At 32.3% G+C, this 17170-nt stretch overlaps 4 protein-coding genes and 1 long non-coding RNA gene across 10 annotated transcripts in view; 2 read left to right on the top strand and 3 right to left on the bottom strand.

Annotated features, from left to right (window-relative positions):
• LOC108973916 (1-acyl-sn-glycerol-3-phosphate acyltransferase alpha) overlaps window positions 1–4206 on the top strand; it is a 7868-nt gene extending 3662 nt beyond the window's left edge. For all 3 annotated transcript variants that reach the window (XM_018941435.1, XM_018941433.1, XM_018941434.1), the window contains exons 3-4: window positions 2516–2649; window positions 2711–4206. In XM_018941435.1, the coding sequence (XP_018796980.1) occupies window positions 2516–2649; window positions 2711–3471 (895 nt within the window). In that variant the 3' untranslated portion in view covers window positions 3472–4206. The remainder of the gene's footprint in view (window positions 1–2515; window positions 2650–2710) is intronic.
• Window positions 4207–5760: 1554 nt separating this feature from the next.
• On the bottom strand, window positions 5761–8260 carry LOC108973914 (protein maelstrom 1). Its single transcript, XM_018941431.1, has 5 exons — window positions 7825–8260; window positions 7504–7708; window positions 7287–7436; window positions 6832–7226; window positions 5761–6771 (listed from the first exon to the last, which is right to left on the bottom strand). The coding sequence occupies exons 1-5, from the start codon at window positions 7939–7941 to the stop codon at window positions 6094–6096; spliced, it is 1545 nt and encodes a 514-aa protein (XP_018796976.1). The 5' UTR covers window positions 7942–8260; the 3' UTR covers window positions 5761–6093.
• Window positions 8261–8574: 314 nt separating this feature from the next.
• Window positions 8575–10434, bottom strand: LOC108973919 (FHA domain-containing protein DDL). 2 transcript variants are annotated; one of them, XM_018941438.1, is made up of 3 exons: window positions 10243–10434; window positions 9498–10168; window positions 8575–9438 (listed from the first exon to the last, which is right to left on the bottom strand). In XM_018941438.1, exons 2-3 carry the CDS (start codon window positions 10151–10153, stop codon window positions 8676–8678), a joined length of 1419 nt encoding a protein of 472 aa, XP_018796983.1. In that variant the 5' UTR covers window positions 10154–10168; window positions 10243–10434; the 3' UTR covers window positions 8575–8675. The 2 variants fall into 2 exon arrangements, with proteins under 2 accessions (XP_018796983.1, XP_018796982.1); XM_018941437.1 differs by having other exon boundaries at window positions 9498–10434.
• A 320-nt stretch (window positions 10435–10754) lies between these two features.
• LOC108973950 (N-alpha-acetyltransferase 30) lies at window positions 10755–13302 on the top strand. Of its 3 annotated transcripts, XM_018941485.1 has the most exons (5): window positions 10755–11141; window positions 11204–12383; window positions 12608–12646; window positions 12734–12979; window positions 13042–13302. In XM_018941485.1, the coding sequence occupies exons 2-5, from the start codon at window positions 11403–11405 to the stop codon at window positions 13204–13206; spliced, it is 1431 nt and encodes a 476-aa protein (XP_018797030.1). In that variant the 5' UTR covers window positions 10755–11141; window positions 11204–11402; the 3' UTR covers window positions 13207–13302. The 3 variants fall into 3 exon arrangements, with proteins under 3 accessions (XP_018797030.1, XP_018797032.1, XP_018797031.1); XM_018941487.1 differs by lacking the exon at window positions 12608–12646 and having other exon boundaries at window positions 11204–12422; XM_018941486.1 differs by having other exon boundaries at window positions 10755–12383.
• A 2720-nt stretch (window positions 13303–16022) lies between these two features.
• On the bottom strand, window positions 16023–16909 carry LOC108973949. The gene is made up of 3 exons (XR_001993765.1): window positions 16846–16909; window positions 16658–16785; window positions 16023–16584 (listed from the first exon to the last, which is right to left on the bottom strand). It is a non-coding gene; the product is annotated as an uncharacterized LOC108973949 (long non-coding RNA).
• Between the last annotated feature and the right edge of the window lie 261 nt (window positions 16910–17170).

The following is a 17170-nucleotide window of genomic DNA, read 5'->3' as shown; positions in this document are numbered from 1 at the left end:
TTTTTTATTTTGTCTTTTTACTATGTTTTGATAATTTTCGCTGTTTTTGTTTTATATTTTTATTTTTCGCTTTTTTGTGTTTTTTTTTTCATTTGTCGTTTAACACTACAATAATATAAGCATGTCGTAAAAGTGAATCGATAATTATAATGAAACGGTTGACTGACATTTGCTGAGTGTTGCGACACGTTTGACCGTTATGCTATGAAATTCTATACAGTAAGGAATTTCATACATACATATAACAGCCGCAATATTTATTTAAAGCGCGAAAACGTTAAATATGTAGAAATCTGTGTACTGAATAATGATATTAATATATGTTCACATTTTTAATGTCCGACGCTGTTGTTTCCTTTTCATTTGGGGAGATTTTTACGTGGCGGGTCCCAAACCTAGCACACAACCCTGGGAAATCGCTTTGGCTCGCCTTCAAACGGATGTTCTTTAACTACCCAGTGTCTACTTGGTCTAAGACCGGAAGTCATGAGCTGTTTGAGCCATATGTAAAAGAATTGTTTCTGGCCACTCCCAAGTGAATAGCAGTCAGAGAACTTTCCCCACTTGCGTAAACTTTTACACATGACTCCATCCTCTGCTCTTGTTAACCCGGCTATAACCGCGCAAGCGATGTTTCCGACATTAAAGAAGAAAAAAGCTCTGTAATCGTAGTTCTTATTGCTCAAGGCATTATATGCTACGCTTATGACCAAACCAAATGTCACAGCCGTTATATTGTTGACCCGTCAGCTGTTGTTATACGCGTGGGTGCATAGTTGTTGTTATGTTTTGTTGCATTTGTTATTATTGGCTGTAATTCAACCGCCAAGGTTACACTTGAGCGCTTAAGCATTTATTTTTTCCTTACTTAGCCATTGCTTATCACACGCTGATGAAAACTTATCGATTTACTTGTACTAAACTCGTACTTGGCTACATGCTTCATTATTTATTGAAATGCTTATAACAATCGTAGCTAATCTTAGTCAATGATAAGATTTATTATTTATTAAGCTGTGTAAATTTTTTCTATATTTTATATAGTATGTGTATAATAAAGTTCTAATCCAATTGCAAGCAGTTTATTATAAGGAAATGCTTCGTATACAGCGCTTCAGGCACAGCACGCGCTGGTGTTAGTTTTGTATATAAAAAATCTCTTGAGCTCACGCAAAATATAAGTAATGTATTTACTTTCATGACCGATGGATGAGGCAGAGAACTTTATTTTTCAATTTTGTAAGCAAAGACACCCGAGCAGTGCTTAAAACCACTTTTTTGAAAAAAAAAAAATTACAAACGGCAGATTTCAGACTTACATATTTCTAGGTTTAATTGAATACGACGGATTTTTCGTTATAACTCATGTTTTGTTTTTAATCTAAATATATATCCATTGCTTTCTGGTTTTCTCAGCTCAACCTTGTTCCGTTCGGGAAAGTCTAATTTATTTATTTTTTGTCAGTTCACTTCCAATTAGGGGCACAAATATCAATTATAGTTATCAGAATGTCAATAAATTAATTTGAGTGCTGGGAAATGGTGTGTGTTAGTTTTATGTTTGTTTAGCGCACTTAAATTCATAAGCTAGATGCTTTAATCAAATGGTCTTCTATTAGTATTTATTTTTAATATTTACATCGAATAAATTATTCAAATTTCAAATTCAATTGCTTTAAAACAATTAAAATCGTAACGCTCCCCAAATGTGTACAAATTTCATTTAGAAGTGGAGGCCAACCGTAATCACGAATGCGTTAGTGCATACCGGTAGTAAAAAGTTATCGATAGCTAATAAATCAATAACTTTTAAAATTGGCAGCAAAATTATGAGATTAATATTTCAAATACGCGACTTAAAAACATGAAAGCAAATATCAAATCATTTATGATCTTTTCATTAATCTTTAACATAGCGCAGAAAAAAATAAAATCTCTCTTCTATCAATAAAATAGCATTTGCTTAGTTTAATTTCCTACAGTGCCTCTACAAATTTATACAAATATATGTGTAGCTATGCTACATTGCTTACTAAACATTAATTAACGATAATTGAACTGAAAGTTGTCCACTATTGAAATTAAAAAAGCAATTTAATTTGGCAAGATTGAATTGTATTTAATAGGTATAGGCATTATACATAACAACAATATTTATAAAGTCTAAATTTGTCGTCAATTCAGAGCATAATCCTTTCTAAATCAAATTGAATATTAACAAAAACAGTGTATAGTGCCAAATACACTTTCTTCGCGATTCCCTCTGTGAGGCCGCTTAATAATATTCAAATATTCGAAATAAACTTTGGTTATGTTAGGTTAGGAGACGGTTTTGTTAGGTTAAGTATATTTAATGGACGCCTTTTGTAAATACTAAGCTTATGTGAGGCAACCATCGGCTTTTTCTAACAGCTTTTGGCTCTTGACTGATAGATCCAAACAAAATAAAAATTATATTTCTTTTAAAAAATTTGAAAATACTTATTAATTATACACCCTCTCTCCCTCTCTACAGTTGGGCAAGCACATTTTGTCATCGCGTCTCGACTTTAATCGGCCTACGCTGGGAGCTACGCGGTCGTGAACATCTCGAAAAGGATCAGGCATGCATAATTGTGGCGAATCATCAGAGCTCATTGGATGTGCTTGGTAAATAGCTTGAATAGAATTTCTCAATTATTGCCTGTTAATTTTGTACCGCTTTCTCAAGGCATGTTCGCAATCTGGCACGTAATGAACAAGTGTACAGTGGTGGCGAAACGTGAGCTCTTCTATGCCTGGCCCTTCGGCTTAGCCGCCTGGCTGGCTGGCCTCACATTCATTGATCGCGTGCGTGGCGAGAAGGCGCGCAACACACTGAACGCTGTCAATAGCCGCGTCAAATTGGATAATATCAAATTGTGGGTATTTCCCGAGGGTACACGTCGCAACACCGGCGAACTACACCCCTTCAAAAAAGGCGCTTTTCACATGGCCATCGACGAACAAATACCCATACTGCCGGTAGTATTTAGCTCGTATTGCAGTTTTCTGAATGACAAGATGAAAATCTTGAATGCAGGCAACATAATCATCACCGCTTTGCCGCCAATTAGCACAGCAAATCTGACCAAAGACGATCTACCCGAACTGATGGAGCGCGTACACCGACAAATGGCGCTGACACTGAAGCAAACATCGGCCGAAGTGCTGTCGCGTTACAAAATAGTCAAAACGCCGCCAATAACAGCGGCGTCCAACAGCGCCGGCAGCAATAACGTAAGCGCCAGCAGTGCCACAAGCTTGCGTACTGCGTCTGAGTGCGCGACACTGAAGCGCACAGCAAAGCAAGCAGCGCCCGCCGCGGCGTCAGCAACTGTAGCGACTGCTACGCGGCAGGAACATGTGGTGCGCGACTCAGCGCTGGCAAGCGGGGAGTGCAAACGTAGCATTAAGCTTGCTTCGCCTGCGCTGAAGACCGCGAGCACATAGGGCGGCGCGTGGTAATGAGCAAGCGCATAAGAAGACAATTTTGCAGACTTTTTAACTGTGACACGAATAAAGTTACATAGCTTTCCAATAACTTTATGTATTATGTAAAAAATAATTAAGCTTAAGGCGATCCTATATCACATTTATATACATATTTTACTAGCTAAAGACATAATATTCTATACAACACACATACATGCGTACAATATAATATCAATTATGGTATATTTCTCTCTTAATTACCATTTGCAATTTCACCATCAGTTGAAAAAGTTAACGGAAACCAAAAATGTAACGGTTGCGCGCAGCAAATTTATTGCAATGGATATTTTTCATAGTTTTAAACATATACATACATACAAGAATTAGTAAATTTAAGCAAAGAATATTTTTACGCACACAACTGTACTTGTGTATATGGTTGACAAGGGAAAAGTATTTAATTTTTTTGATTAAATATTTAATTTCATAAACATTCGTATTACATTTTATATATGTCTACAAACACACAAACAAATATGGCACGTTTGGCTCTATGTAAGTAAATTAAAGAATTACACAATTTTCATATTTATTTTCATTATAGAAATAGCATATATGTACATACATATGTGTATGTATTTAACAGTTATATTTATATGCGCAACGAATTTAATTGTATTTCAGAAAACGGCATTGGTTCCTCTTATTCGTGCTTAAAATAAATTATAAAAAAATTATTTTTAATTTTTTTGAATTAGAATTTTTTTTTAATTTATTATAAAAATTTTATTAATTTTTCTTTAAGTTTATTTTATTTAAGCATCACAAACATATATACATATGTTCATATATACATATATATATGTATGTATTTTGCAGTTAAATTTTTGTCCCACCTTTCCAGCTTAAAATAAATATAGAAAAGTTTAATTATTTAATTAAGAAAATTTTTTATTACCGCATTTTCTGACTAAAATAAGGTAGAAACATATTTTTATTTCTTTGTATTTAATAAAAAAATATTGTTAAAATTCTTTTTAATTTTTTGTTCACATTTTCTGCTTAAAATAAAGTAAAAATATTTTTTTTTTTTTGTATTTTTTTGCATCAAATAAGAAATTTTTTTTTTTTTTKTTAAAATTCATTTTATTTTATCACTTTGCTGCTCAAAATAAATATAAAAAATATTTTTGTTTATTCAATTAAATTTTTTGTTTAATTTTATTCACCTTGTGTTTTTTATTATATTTTTTTATTTTCATTATTATATTTAAGTTATTTATTATTTTTTATTAAGTATCTGCAGGTTATGAAAAAGTTTATAAAAATTCTTTACATAATATTAATTAGAAAATTTGTATTTTTATATTTTGTTTTAATTGATTTTTAATTTTTTTGTTTAAATATATTTTTTATTAATTTTTTAAAAAATATTCAAAAATTTTATTAATTTAAAAAAAAATATTTTTTATTAATTTAAAAAAAATTAAAATTTTATTCATTTTTTCAGAAATACTTTTTAATAATTCTTTCCAAAAATAATAATTAATAAAACATTTAATTTTTTCCGAAAATGTTTTATTAACTTTTTCCAAAAATGTTTTTTTTTAATTATTTCCAAAAATAAGTTTTATTAATTTTTTTTCAAAAATAATTTAAATTTTTTTTTGTAGCGGTTTTAATTTTTTTTTTTTTTTTATAGGTAAGCTTATGTTCTAAACGACTAGCTGAATACAAACTTTCTTTGATACCAAAGATTATGGTAATAAACAATACATTTCATAAGAGAAAGCGAAATAAAGTATTTCAAACAATTACCTCGCATTAGCGTTCACTAAAATATTCCGATTTTTATTTTTTTGTAAAAAAAATTTATTTAATTTTATATGATTTAAAGAAAGTGTAAATGAAATTTATATCTACATATTTGAATATGATTTTGTAATATAATTTTTGTTAAATTAAAAAAAGTTTATAACAAAAAAAAAACTGAATATTCACATATATTTTAATAATTCTGATTATTTGAATTTTTACTTGTAATAAATTGTTTCGTACCAAAATAGCTTTGTTAATCATATTTAATCAAAAATGTGTTTTTGTACTTTGAATTAATTAAAATAAAAAATAATAAATCACTCTAAAACCTACTTTTTTCAGCAGCGAAAACTTGAAAATTATACATATTTCAAATTAATCATATTTAATTTCAGTTACTTCAAAGCAATGGAACAGACCAGGATTGGTAAACAGTGAAAGAACATACTTATGTGCACAGTCCCCAAACAACTCAAAAAATTATACGCATTGTTTTGCACAGCGACGCTTGGCTGATTTTTATTAAAAAATTACAATCACGTATTTGCTTAAATTATTTTTTTAGTCAAGTGATTAAAAAAAACGCTTTAACATGACAATATTTTAGTCGATTGAATAACATAGAAATTAAAGAAATTCTGAAATACGTAAAGAAAAAAAAATAATGTTATGATAAGTCAGCTCCTATATTTCTACGGTTGTTTGATATATACATTTCTTGTATACATGTTTCATTTTGGACTTTTCTGTATTTTTATTTTTTTATTGTTTTTTTTTTTTACTTTTTATGTGTTTCTTTTTTCTGTTCGATATATTTTAACACTATTCATACAAACGTTGGTAGAGCTTGCCACGTCCTGATCCTGCTGTTACATTGCTAGCCGAAGATACGTTATTGCGTATTCTGCCACGCCCATAACCAACCGGTGTGGACGACTCAGAATCAGTGGTCTCGTCGCGTGTATAGTTTATGTCGAAGTGTGAGGTATCTGGTTTTCGCGGTACATTTCGCGAACGCAATGTCCATGGATTTATATCAATGGTAGAATCCGGTGAGCCACCATCCATTATCATCTGTTGTGCGGTGTGCATACGGCTAGATTTAGCTGGTGCAGATATAACACTAAATCCCGATTTCTTACGCGACGAACCAGCTCCAAGCGTTGGGAAATTGTCGCCATCGTGCTGCAACGAAGAACGATCGTTGTAATTGGCACGTGCTGGTGTATATGCTTTTTGGTAATCATAGTAAATGGTTCTTTCGGATACGGCTTTGGTAGCGAAAGTACTTTCACTATTTATTGAAATGTGCGATTCAGTGTCGGCATGGGTGCTTGGAGCTGGATTTATAATGGCTTCTAAGTTAGTTGTGGCGGGCACATGACGACCAGGTATCAAATCCACAGCAACTTCGCCACATAGGGAATCAGAAAACATGTATCCCCAGCGGACTACACAGGATTGTGTACAATATTTGCTTTTATCAATTTCTTCATGATACTGTTGGCAGAAAAATAATTAATTATTGTATAAACATTTATAATATTATAAATAACTTACAGCGCAAGCTATACCAGTTTGATATTCGAAAAAGTCCCTTTCAAAATCAGCATCCGTAATGTAGCTAGAAATTTGTTTACCCGATTCATTTAATTTCATAGCAGTATCTTTGAGTATATACAAGAGATATTGTATAGAATATGTGTCAAATACGACATCTCTTGCAGATACATCGGATTTGAGAAATTCCAAAACAGATTTAACAACTGGTATGAAATCGCGGTGAGTATAAACTGGCGGATACTCGCCAGTTTCTGGATCACGTATAAAATCTAATATATTATTATAAACTAAACCTAAATCTCTTTCGCCTTTAGCATTTGGCGGTAATGGTAACTTGTGTGTGTTTTCCGAATGATGCTGTGCCTCATATTGTAAACCGTACATTTCAGCTCCTAAAGAATCGAATTGACATTAGTAATATTTTTTTTTAAGCTATAGTTAAATACGCGTACCAGGATTTATAAAACTATGGTATGTGCGGCAAACACCTTCTTGTAATGAATATTTAGCAACAGAAATTTCAGCTGGGACATAACAACCGCTTCCAAGTGAACGTGTGAAATAATTAACCATCACAAAGTAGTACGGTTGTGTTTTCAATTCTAAAAAAAAAAAAATACCAAATCAGATATTTACAACAAATGTTTTACGCAAATACAGTTAGCTTACGGCAATTCTTAACACTGTTTCGCACAGTGTTATCGATAGTCCGTTTCATGCTCCGTTCACGATCCTCGGCATACTTTCGTTCTCTTTCTACTTCTTCAATGGCCTTACCAGTACAGGTAAGTTTTGGTGTCCCGCCAGATTTTAAACCCATTTTTTCCTGCTTAGCGCGCTCATTGTATGGAGCACGCTCCAGGATCGTCATTGACTGTATGTAATATATATAATATTTGAAAGCTTAGGTGCATTTAAGAGTGAAGTCAACCACAGACTCATAAATTCAAAGTTAAAAATATATTTTATACTTTATTAAATTTAACTTACTGCCCATATTCGGCCAGCCTCTGTTGTAGCTTCCTTCAATGTTAAGTGTTTACCATACTTAGACTTCCAATCTACGGTAAAAATCATAAAACCATTTCTTGCTTGTTTTTTCGGCATTTTCTCAAGGTTTTTTTCTAACGGGACTGCTAAAAGCTTTTAAAAATTTAAAACAGCTAGAAACCTCGAACCAAAACCAAAGTCTGATTCAAGTAGTCCTGTGGACTACAGTAAACCTTGTGTACACTTTTTAATAATGATTTATTCAGCAATATCAGTAAGTGTTTTCACTCTATAAACAAATTAGCTTCAATTTTTCGCGTTATTTAGTGTTTAAATAATACTATTTTTAATCACACTTTAAAGCGCAAAACACAAGACCAGACGATGTAACAAACCGCAAGTAATTCTAATTGGATGACAGCTGGAAATGATTGAAAAATGCAGTGGGCTGCCATATTATTCGGTATTTAAGCAAATTATCATAAAACTTAACTGTTCTTAAAACAGTGTTCTGACGATGCACTTTATCTTGTTTCCGATAAAATAACATAAATCAAAACTATGAAATAAGTTATCTATCATATATTTTATGACGTATAAATACATACAATTTGTTATTGATGCTCTCCTGGAAAGGGTGTGTACAAAAAAACAAAAAATTATACTTATATGAAGAAATTTATTTTAAACAGAATCAGCGCATCTACTTATCTAACAAATCAATAATTTACGTTATGCGATATTTTCTTCTTAGATATTTTCAATGCCTTCAAATTCAGATTTATTACGATAATCCAATAATAATTGTGTTCTCATGGAGACACAGGCCCATATTATCATACAGATTAATATCAAGGGTTTGGTCCGTCTGGTACATCTTCCGGTTCTGGTTTAACAAATACGTCATCATCCTCTTGATCTTCTTTGCTGTTCTCATGCAATAATACATATTCGCGTGTACTAAAGCCAAATTTTATAACGTCCTTTTCAATTAACTCATAATACTTCCGCGGCTCAATTTTCTTGTTGTTTAAAAAAGTGCCATTCGCAGATTCCAAATCTATCAGATATAGCCGGACACGTTTACCCTGCGTGCCATCTTCGCGTTCGAATGGCACAAGCCGATATTGTAGCGCGGCATGCTGTTTTGAACAACTCGGATGGTCTACAGCTAAATCGGCTACTTTTCGATCTCTTCCAACCAAAAAACAACTTTGTCTATGTATATGCAATGTAGGTAGCGCTGTTTCTCCTTTGAATGGGTATAAACGCCAACGACGTTTAGGTTTTCGCGCTTCTGGCGGTTCAGCATATTTTACAACAACGCCATTTACTTTATTCGTATCTTCTAACAACGCTCCACTTAGACCAAAATTGGGTTTCTCTTTTTCCACAGGTTCCTCTTTTACTTGTGCTTCATCATTTTTATCATCAGCACGTTTACCTCCCCATTCATAGTTTTTGCCGTCATCGTCCCGTAAGTTTCTGCGATTTGTACGCCCACGTCGGCCAGGTGAGTTTTGTTGTCTAGAGTGTTCTCTAGGTTCCCGTTTAAAACGTTCATTGCCTTGTGATCGATTTTGATATTTATCAGTACGTGGACTGCGACTTCGTCTAAATTAAAACTTTATTTAATATAATTTGTCAAGAATGTTCATACGTTCTTAATATACCCTCTTCGTTCGTTATATCGTTCATTTTGATGTCCACGATCATCTCTCCAACGTTCATCTCTGTTTTTATTTACATAACGTTCCCTGTTGTCATGTCTGTTCGGGAAATGCCCTCTTCCTGGGTACTCATCGCGTGTACGGTTTCCTCGGTCGTTACGATCTCCGTGTGACCGTACCGTATCACGTTGTGCGCTTCTTTCACGCTCTCTACTTCTCTGACGCTGGCGGCTTCTACTTCTGCTCCGTTGGCGATTTCGCCTATCAGGACTGTCCCATTTGGAAACATGTGGCTCCCCTCCACTACTTATTTCTTCACGTTCACGACTATGCGTGTGTCGACGTTGCCTACGTTCCGCCGTTTCGTCATCACTATGCACACGTTTTTGATTATTTTTTTCACGTCTTTTAGAATGCTTGCCTGTTTTACGCGTTGTAGAGTCTGATAAATCACTTGCCGACGGTGAACTGGAAGTAGTGCTACTTGAATCGTCTGTATCAGAATTCTTAGATCGATTTTTCTTGTTTGAATGTTTTGAACTCTTTTGTTTACGATGTCGTGCTTCCGATTTGGAGTTACATGATTCATTGTCACTGCTATCAGATGGCTCCTCATCTTGGGTTCGTCTCTGCTTTCGAGACTTCTTCGATTTTGGCATTTTTTCTTAAGTTTACTTGCAGTTGTAGAAAATTAATAAAAAATAATTAGCGCCTTTTTTTTATCGAAATTGACAGCAATTTTACGCACTTCTCAAATGATAACAAACGCTGTCATCTTTGTTGTTATTCTTAGCTTAGCACAGGGTGGCCATAATTAAAAACACTTGTTTATCATACTATTTATTGGTAACATTAACACAGTATGTTAAATGTTGCAGATTAACTTAATTATTTAATATGTATGTTGTTTGACAATTTTTCACAAATGTAATAAGTATGATCAAGCAAACTTTAAGTTACTAGTATTTAACAAGCCTGTTTCATGATTCGCAGCTGTCAAGCTACAACTGCTGATATTGAAAAACTGTCTTGCCATATTTACGTTAAATATTTTACTAAAAAGATCCCCTTATCATGCATTCAAATGCTGCATAGTTTATTATTGCTGTAATTTGCTAGCATTAATAATATTTTATAAGTATAAATGTATAATTTGACTGCCCTTTTCATAAGCATTTTTAACCAACTATAATCTATAAATTATTCATTTGTTTTAAGAATTTTGATGGATTAAGTTATTACTTATCTGGCAACGTGGAAGTTGTCTTTCACGTTCAACTCGCGAGGAAAGTGAAAATTTCAAAGAACTTACGAAAAACCCAAATTGATAGTCGTTTTATCAAGAAATTTTACATAATTGTTTTAAGGGCTTATTAAGAATATATTTGTAATCTAATTGGAATGCGAGAGTAAAATTTAAGAGCGGTCGGTTAGATCTAGAAAGGTGCTGGATGTGATTGACAGAAAGCAGGGCAAGGCAGGGGACAGACATTAGTAATAAAAAGTGAAGAAGATATTGTCAAAGACGGGCGACTTCGGGAAGTCAGAACTGGGCCGAATTGAAAGAATCAGATTAACCAGTAGAAGAAATGAAGTTACATTTCAAGAACAATTTTAACTTATAGACGACAAATTTAATATTTTGAGGTAATAGTAACCAAAAAAGCAAACGAAAGTCAAAAATATGTTTTAATTGTATGAATTCATAGCATATTTAAACAAGACAAAGTACAAGTGAGCAAGTCAGGAAGTGTCAAACAAGTGCTGTGCGGTTGACGACACGAAAAAGTGGTAAACGATAGAGTTGCAACAAATACCAAATAAGGCCAGGACAAAGAATATCGTAATTTTAAGAGCTTGATAAATTGTTTAATACAAAAATTTCCTGCTCGTTCACAAATAAAAGCAATGGATAATACCGCAAGTGCCATTGTTGAACAGCAAAAATTAGCAACAACACAGAAATCAAAGAAAAGGCAGAAGAGTAAAAAGGCAAATGGGAAGGTGCCCACCAGCAGTGCACCAAATGACTTGCCGGATGTTGCGAATGACATTGGAAAAGTTGCGGTTTTTAGTGGTGCAGAAGAAGTCACAGCGAATGGGATTTCCGAAACACTAAAACAACATTTACACATTACAGGAGATGGTCTACTAATAAACGGTACTGTTGGAAAGTGCAGCACTCATACTGCACAGAATGGGCATCATACACCCGCAACCGATATTACACACAGCAGCGCGAGGACGGCAATTGTACAAACACAACAGCAACTGTCGGCCTTGGAAGAAATAACAACGTCTGGTGCTTTGAAAAAATCAAAGAGTAAAAACAACAAACAAAAGAACAAAGAAGCTAATTTTGAAACTGAAAATCATAAGTCACCACAGACAAGTCATAATACCAATGGCGAGTCACCAGCACTGACATACACAAGTCCAATGGAAGCAACACGCAAACCAGCGGAAGTGGATAATGTGCAATTGAAAAATGGTTTCCATGATTTCACTAATGAACAAGACGAAGCATTGCGCAGTAAGGAAACGCACCAACAATGTGTAGCCAATGCTGAAATAACCAAACCTATATCCAACAATACTGAACCGAATATATTAAACTCTGCAGCGGCGAGAGGAGTGGCGGCAACTGCAGCGGTATCAATATCTGACACCTGCCCACAACACAAACAACTGTCCACACCAACGTTGGCACAACAAAGTACTATATATGCTAACCCTCCTACTGCAATACACAATACGAACAACACTGCCAAGCAGCACGCAGACGATGCGCAGCAAACTGATCAAACTAACCCTAAGGAAGCGCCGCTAAGTGTGTCACCAACGCCCCCACTGGCTGTGACAACCGAATTGGATTTGAGTAATGTGCAAATTCAGTATAAGGAATATGAATCTGAATTGCAAATGCATGTGAGTGCGCGGTTTGTTGTATATATATCTTAACTATTTATTGATATTTTGTATAAAACATAAATTTATTTATTTTTATTGTTGCAGGACATAATGCTGTCTCTTATACACATCTAGATGTGTATAAGAGACAGCCAACGCCCCCACTGGCTGTGACAACCGAATTGGATTTGAGTAATGTGCAAATTCAGTATAAGGAATATGAATCTGAATTGCAAATGCATGTGAGTGCGCGGTTTGTTGTATATATATCTTAACTATTTATTGATATTTTGTATAAAACATAAATTTATTTATTTTTATTGTTGCAGGACATAATGCGCTTAATACAAGCTGAATTATCGGAGCCTTACTCTATTTATACGTATCGTTATTTCATATACAATTGGCCGAAATTGTGTTTTCTGGCAGCGCATGGCAATGAGTATATTGGTGCCATAGTATGTAAGCTTGACATGCACAGAAACGTGAGGCGTGGCTACATAGCCATGTTGGCGGTGCGTAAGGAATATAGGAAACTTAAAATTGGCACGACGTTGGTACAAAAAGCAATTGAGGTAAACTGGAACAAGTGTGCTTGTTTTTATTATTATAACTTTTAATATAATGCATTTTTCAGGCCATGCTTGCCGATAATGCTGATGAAGTTGTGCTGGAAACCGAAATGCGTAACGTGCCCGCTTTACGTTTATACGAGAACTTGGGTTTTGTGCGTGATAAACGCTTGTTTCGCTACTATTTAAATGGCGTTGATGCGTTGCGTTTAAAATTGTGGTTTAGATGAGATTGTGTTTAGTTGAGTTTCATTGCCACATTGCATGCACACAATATAAATACATATGTATTGAATTATAACATATTAATTTGTATGCGAAGCGAATTCGGTTGAGACATTTTCTTTCACTTTTACATACATACATGCATACAAGTGTTCATATTTAATTGAAAACAAAGCAAAACAACAAAAACAGAAAGCAAACAAACTTAAATACTAAGGAAATCAGAAAAATTATATGAAATATTAACTGCAAATAGTTGGTTTCTGTTATAATTTTGTTTTTGGATCTGACTTATAAACAATTGCTGTAAACACTATAAATATTTGCGCAGAATGTCAACTTGGCCGTATTTATGTGTGTTGTTGTTTCCAAAAGTCTTTCGTTTAGAATGACATGTGTCTTTTAGCTCTTCCTTTTTCTGTTTTCAGCTTAAAGCCCAAAATGAGCTTGCAGTAAAAGGGAAGCTATTTTTAAGTCATAATATAATGATAGTTTCTGGTGTATGATTATTAGCTGAGATTTTCAGCTTTAAACGATTTGAGTTGTTTATAAAAAATGTTTCTTTGTTAAGTAACTTAAGCTTAAGTTTTTTTGCAGCTGATCTTTTAAGTTTAATTTTAACATTAACTTAAATTTATTTTTAACTTCTGCTTTTGTTATGATTTTTCGTTGTTTTCCTATTTAAAAAAAAACATTATTTTGCATATAAATTTTTTTTCAATTGCATATGCTAAAAATGTCTAGTGCTACTTAAAAAGAAAGCTTTGTAAATAAAAAAAAAAAAATAACAAACATGCGACATGTTTTATGACTTAAACGATTTTTTTTCATATAATAAATAAACAAATCTATTTTTTTTGTGCTAGTATTTTATAATTGATATTTATTTTTTATTTAAAAAAATGTACTTTGTATACTTTTAGGCGTTCATTTTTTTTAGTAAAGGCGCATTTGTGGGGCCTAAACATATTTACAGACAAAATTTACTAAAGTATAAAAAAGGATTAAGCAAAACAAAAAACTGTGTAGAGTGAACCACTAAAGCAATTATTTATTTGCATGCAACGACAAAAAATTGAAATAAATAAAATAAATTATAAAACAATCAATTTATTTAGTTGGAAAACAGAGCTACTAAATGAACAAAAAGTAAAAAAAATTTTAATATATTAAAAAATGCATTATGTGTAACACAAACAGATTAGTTTCGAGAGATGTCACAAAAAGAAATTGTTTGTACATACAATATTGCATAAAAAAAGTTTATAGCGACATTTTGTGCAGTGTAGAAATTGCATTGTAAATTTCATTGCAGAAATATATGATGATAATAAATCATGTTTAAAATACGTATTTTGCTAAAAATTTGTATATATGCTTGATTGATAATGAAAACTAAGTCAACTAAAATAATTAATAAAATTTAACAACCTTTGTTTGACACAAATTCCACACATGCATACATAAACACGCATTGTTGCTTTTGAATTTGTGTTAAAAAGTCAAGATAAACATATAAACACATTTACGTATGGCGTGAAAAATAATAATTATTTTCATTAAAAATTAGTTTAAAATTATTTGCCTAAAACAATTTGTATTAAAATGCATAATTGCGTATTTTTTACAGTTATTTTGGGTAAATTTTATCGATAACCACTTATCGGCACTATTTAAGCCGCCATTTTGAAGGAAGTAAATTTTTCAAGGCGTCAGTTGAAGCGCGTTCATTTGTGAAGATTCTTATTAGTTTCTTAATTTTAACGTTTTAACTAAGCTTTTTGTGCTGTTTAGTACGGCATAACAATGTGTTGCAACCCATAGAGTGAATTTAACATTAAAATCTCCAATTAAACAGTAAATGCTAGCAATTTGCAACAATTCGCAAAAACAATTTCTGCAATGACTTGTGTTGGAGTTTTGGTAAAGTTGCACAAGTAAATGCTATATAAATTTAACTTATCAAGTATATTGTATATAAATTTAATGAGAATTAAACAAAATTGAAAGCTTTGCGATCATAGAACACATATTCGAAATGAAGCCCGAGGCTGAGACGGAATGTATAAACATACTTGTGTGCAGCCTCGTACATTTGAAGGACGTTTACTGTCAAAGTAAGGTTAAGTGAAATCAAATAAGAAAAATATCCAATTGGTATAATGTGAAGTCATAAAATAATAAATATATGTGAAAAGCATAAAAGTAAAGAAAATTCTATATACATAAGTGAAAGTAAATGGAGAAATTTAAATTTAGCAAACAATTAATATGTAAGTTAAATCTTTTATAGCAATGTCTTGTAAGTTAGCATCAGGAAATATTTGTGCATATTCGATAAAAAAAACTAAATGAATACAAAAATATAGTGTCATACGTAATAAGATAAATGTGCATATGAGTATACATACACCCCTACTAAAAAGTGAGCTAAATATTTAATGCAATAAGTGTAAGAAAAGAAAGTGTTGATAATGATAATAAATTAAGCAATGATTACAAATATTTAAAATTTAATGTCGTCTAAGCAATCAGGTGAGTAAAACACTGTGTTTATAAATATATTATTAAATATTTTAAGCATTTCTGGTAGGATATATTTTTCTTAAATTTTAATTCTGTAGTGTACGGAAATAAACCGTCAACAATCCAATTGACAATGAAAAAAATATAAAAAATATTTACTATTATTAGAATATTTTGAATATCTTTTATATGAATTCATTTTAATTTTTATAAACATTTAGTACATTTGATGCGGATTTTGATGCATATTAAAAAATTGGAAAACATTTCTTTTTTATAATTTTTATCCTTTTGAAATTTTTTTTTTCATAATATATGTTTTTAAAAACTGTTAAAAATACTTTAACACATCTTCTTCGTTTGTACTTCTCAATGTTAATAATTAATTGAACTCAAGCAGGCATCATCTATTATTTTTTTATGATAAAATGAAAGTATCAAATGCATCACGCATATGCAAGATAGTACGAAGATCCCATTGACTTGCTAAAATCATATTTCTCAATAACGTTCATCGCGACGAGTTACTTAAACCACCAATTGGAAATAAGCAGGAAACCTGAGTTTAAACAAAATAAATAAATTAAAATTTAAATATTTACTATTAAGATAATGCATTTTCGGTATGCCTTTGTTGTAATATTTTTGAATGAGTCATAGCATTGTACCCCAATATCATCAGGACTTTTTGTACCACTTCACATATAGGTAATGTCCTTTTATTTCTGATATTATCCGTGGTGCCAGCGTATCTGCACAATTTGTCTAATTATTTAATACCAATTCAAAATATCTAAGAAGTGCGATTTAAGTATTTTGGCGACATGTACTTATTGTCCGTGGTGTTAACGTCTAACCTAAATGGTAAAAAAAAGTAAATATTTATTTATCTTTCGAATTATTGTTGCGTGGGCTTCTATTCATTTGTACTCATATGATTTTTAATTTGCACTCGCTGTTGTTTGTTTATCTATGGTTGTTTGCGCAAGAAAACAATGATGAGATCATACACTAAACCGAAATATATTTAAGGTTATCCCTATGTTTTCATTTGTATTCTAACAGGAAAGAATTTTTATAATATATGCGCAAAGAAAGCAAATAAACAAATTTCTTACTCCTCATAGATAGAAATATGCCAACAGCAGTATAAACAAAAACAGCTGTTGTAAATGTCACAACTAAGTTATCGTTGCTATCGATAAGTTACTAGTGATGGTTTGATTTGTAACATATGTTAAGTTATTGGTATAAAAATTCAGCAACGGGTATCGATTGTACGCAGGGGTACATCAAGTTAGCGCTGCAGCTCACTGTAGTTGTTATCGATATATTTGAAGACAGGAAATAGAATACGAAAGCCGTTGTGTCATTGTTTTGTGTTTGCCGGCGTTACGTTTGAAAAAATTGGAAGGCGTTTGCATAAATTCAAATAGTACCTAA

The sequence above is a fragment of the Bactrocera latifrons genome, unplaced genomic scaffold (genome assembly GCF_001853355.1).
Source record: "Bactrocera latifrons isolate USDA-ARS-PBARC rearing strain unplaced genomic scaffold, ASM185335v1 scaffold_51, whole genome shotgun sequence".
NCBI classification, from domain to species: domain Eukaryota; kingdom Metazoa; phylum Arthropoda; class Insecta; order Diptera; family Tephritidae; genus Bactrocera; species Bactrocera latifrons.
Note: the sequence above shows the minus strand (reverse complement) of the source record. Positions and strands in the feature narration are given on the sequence as shown.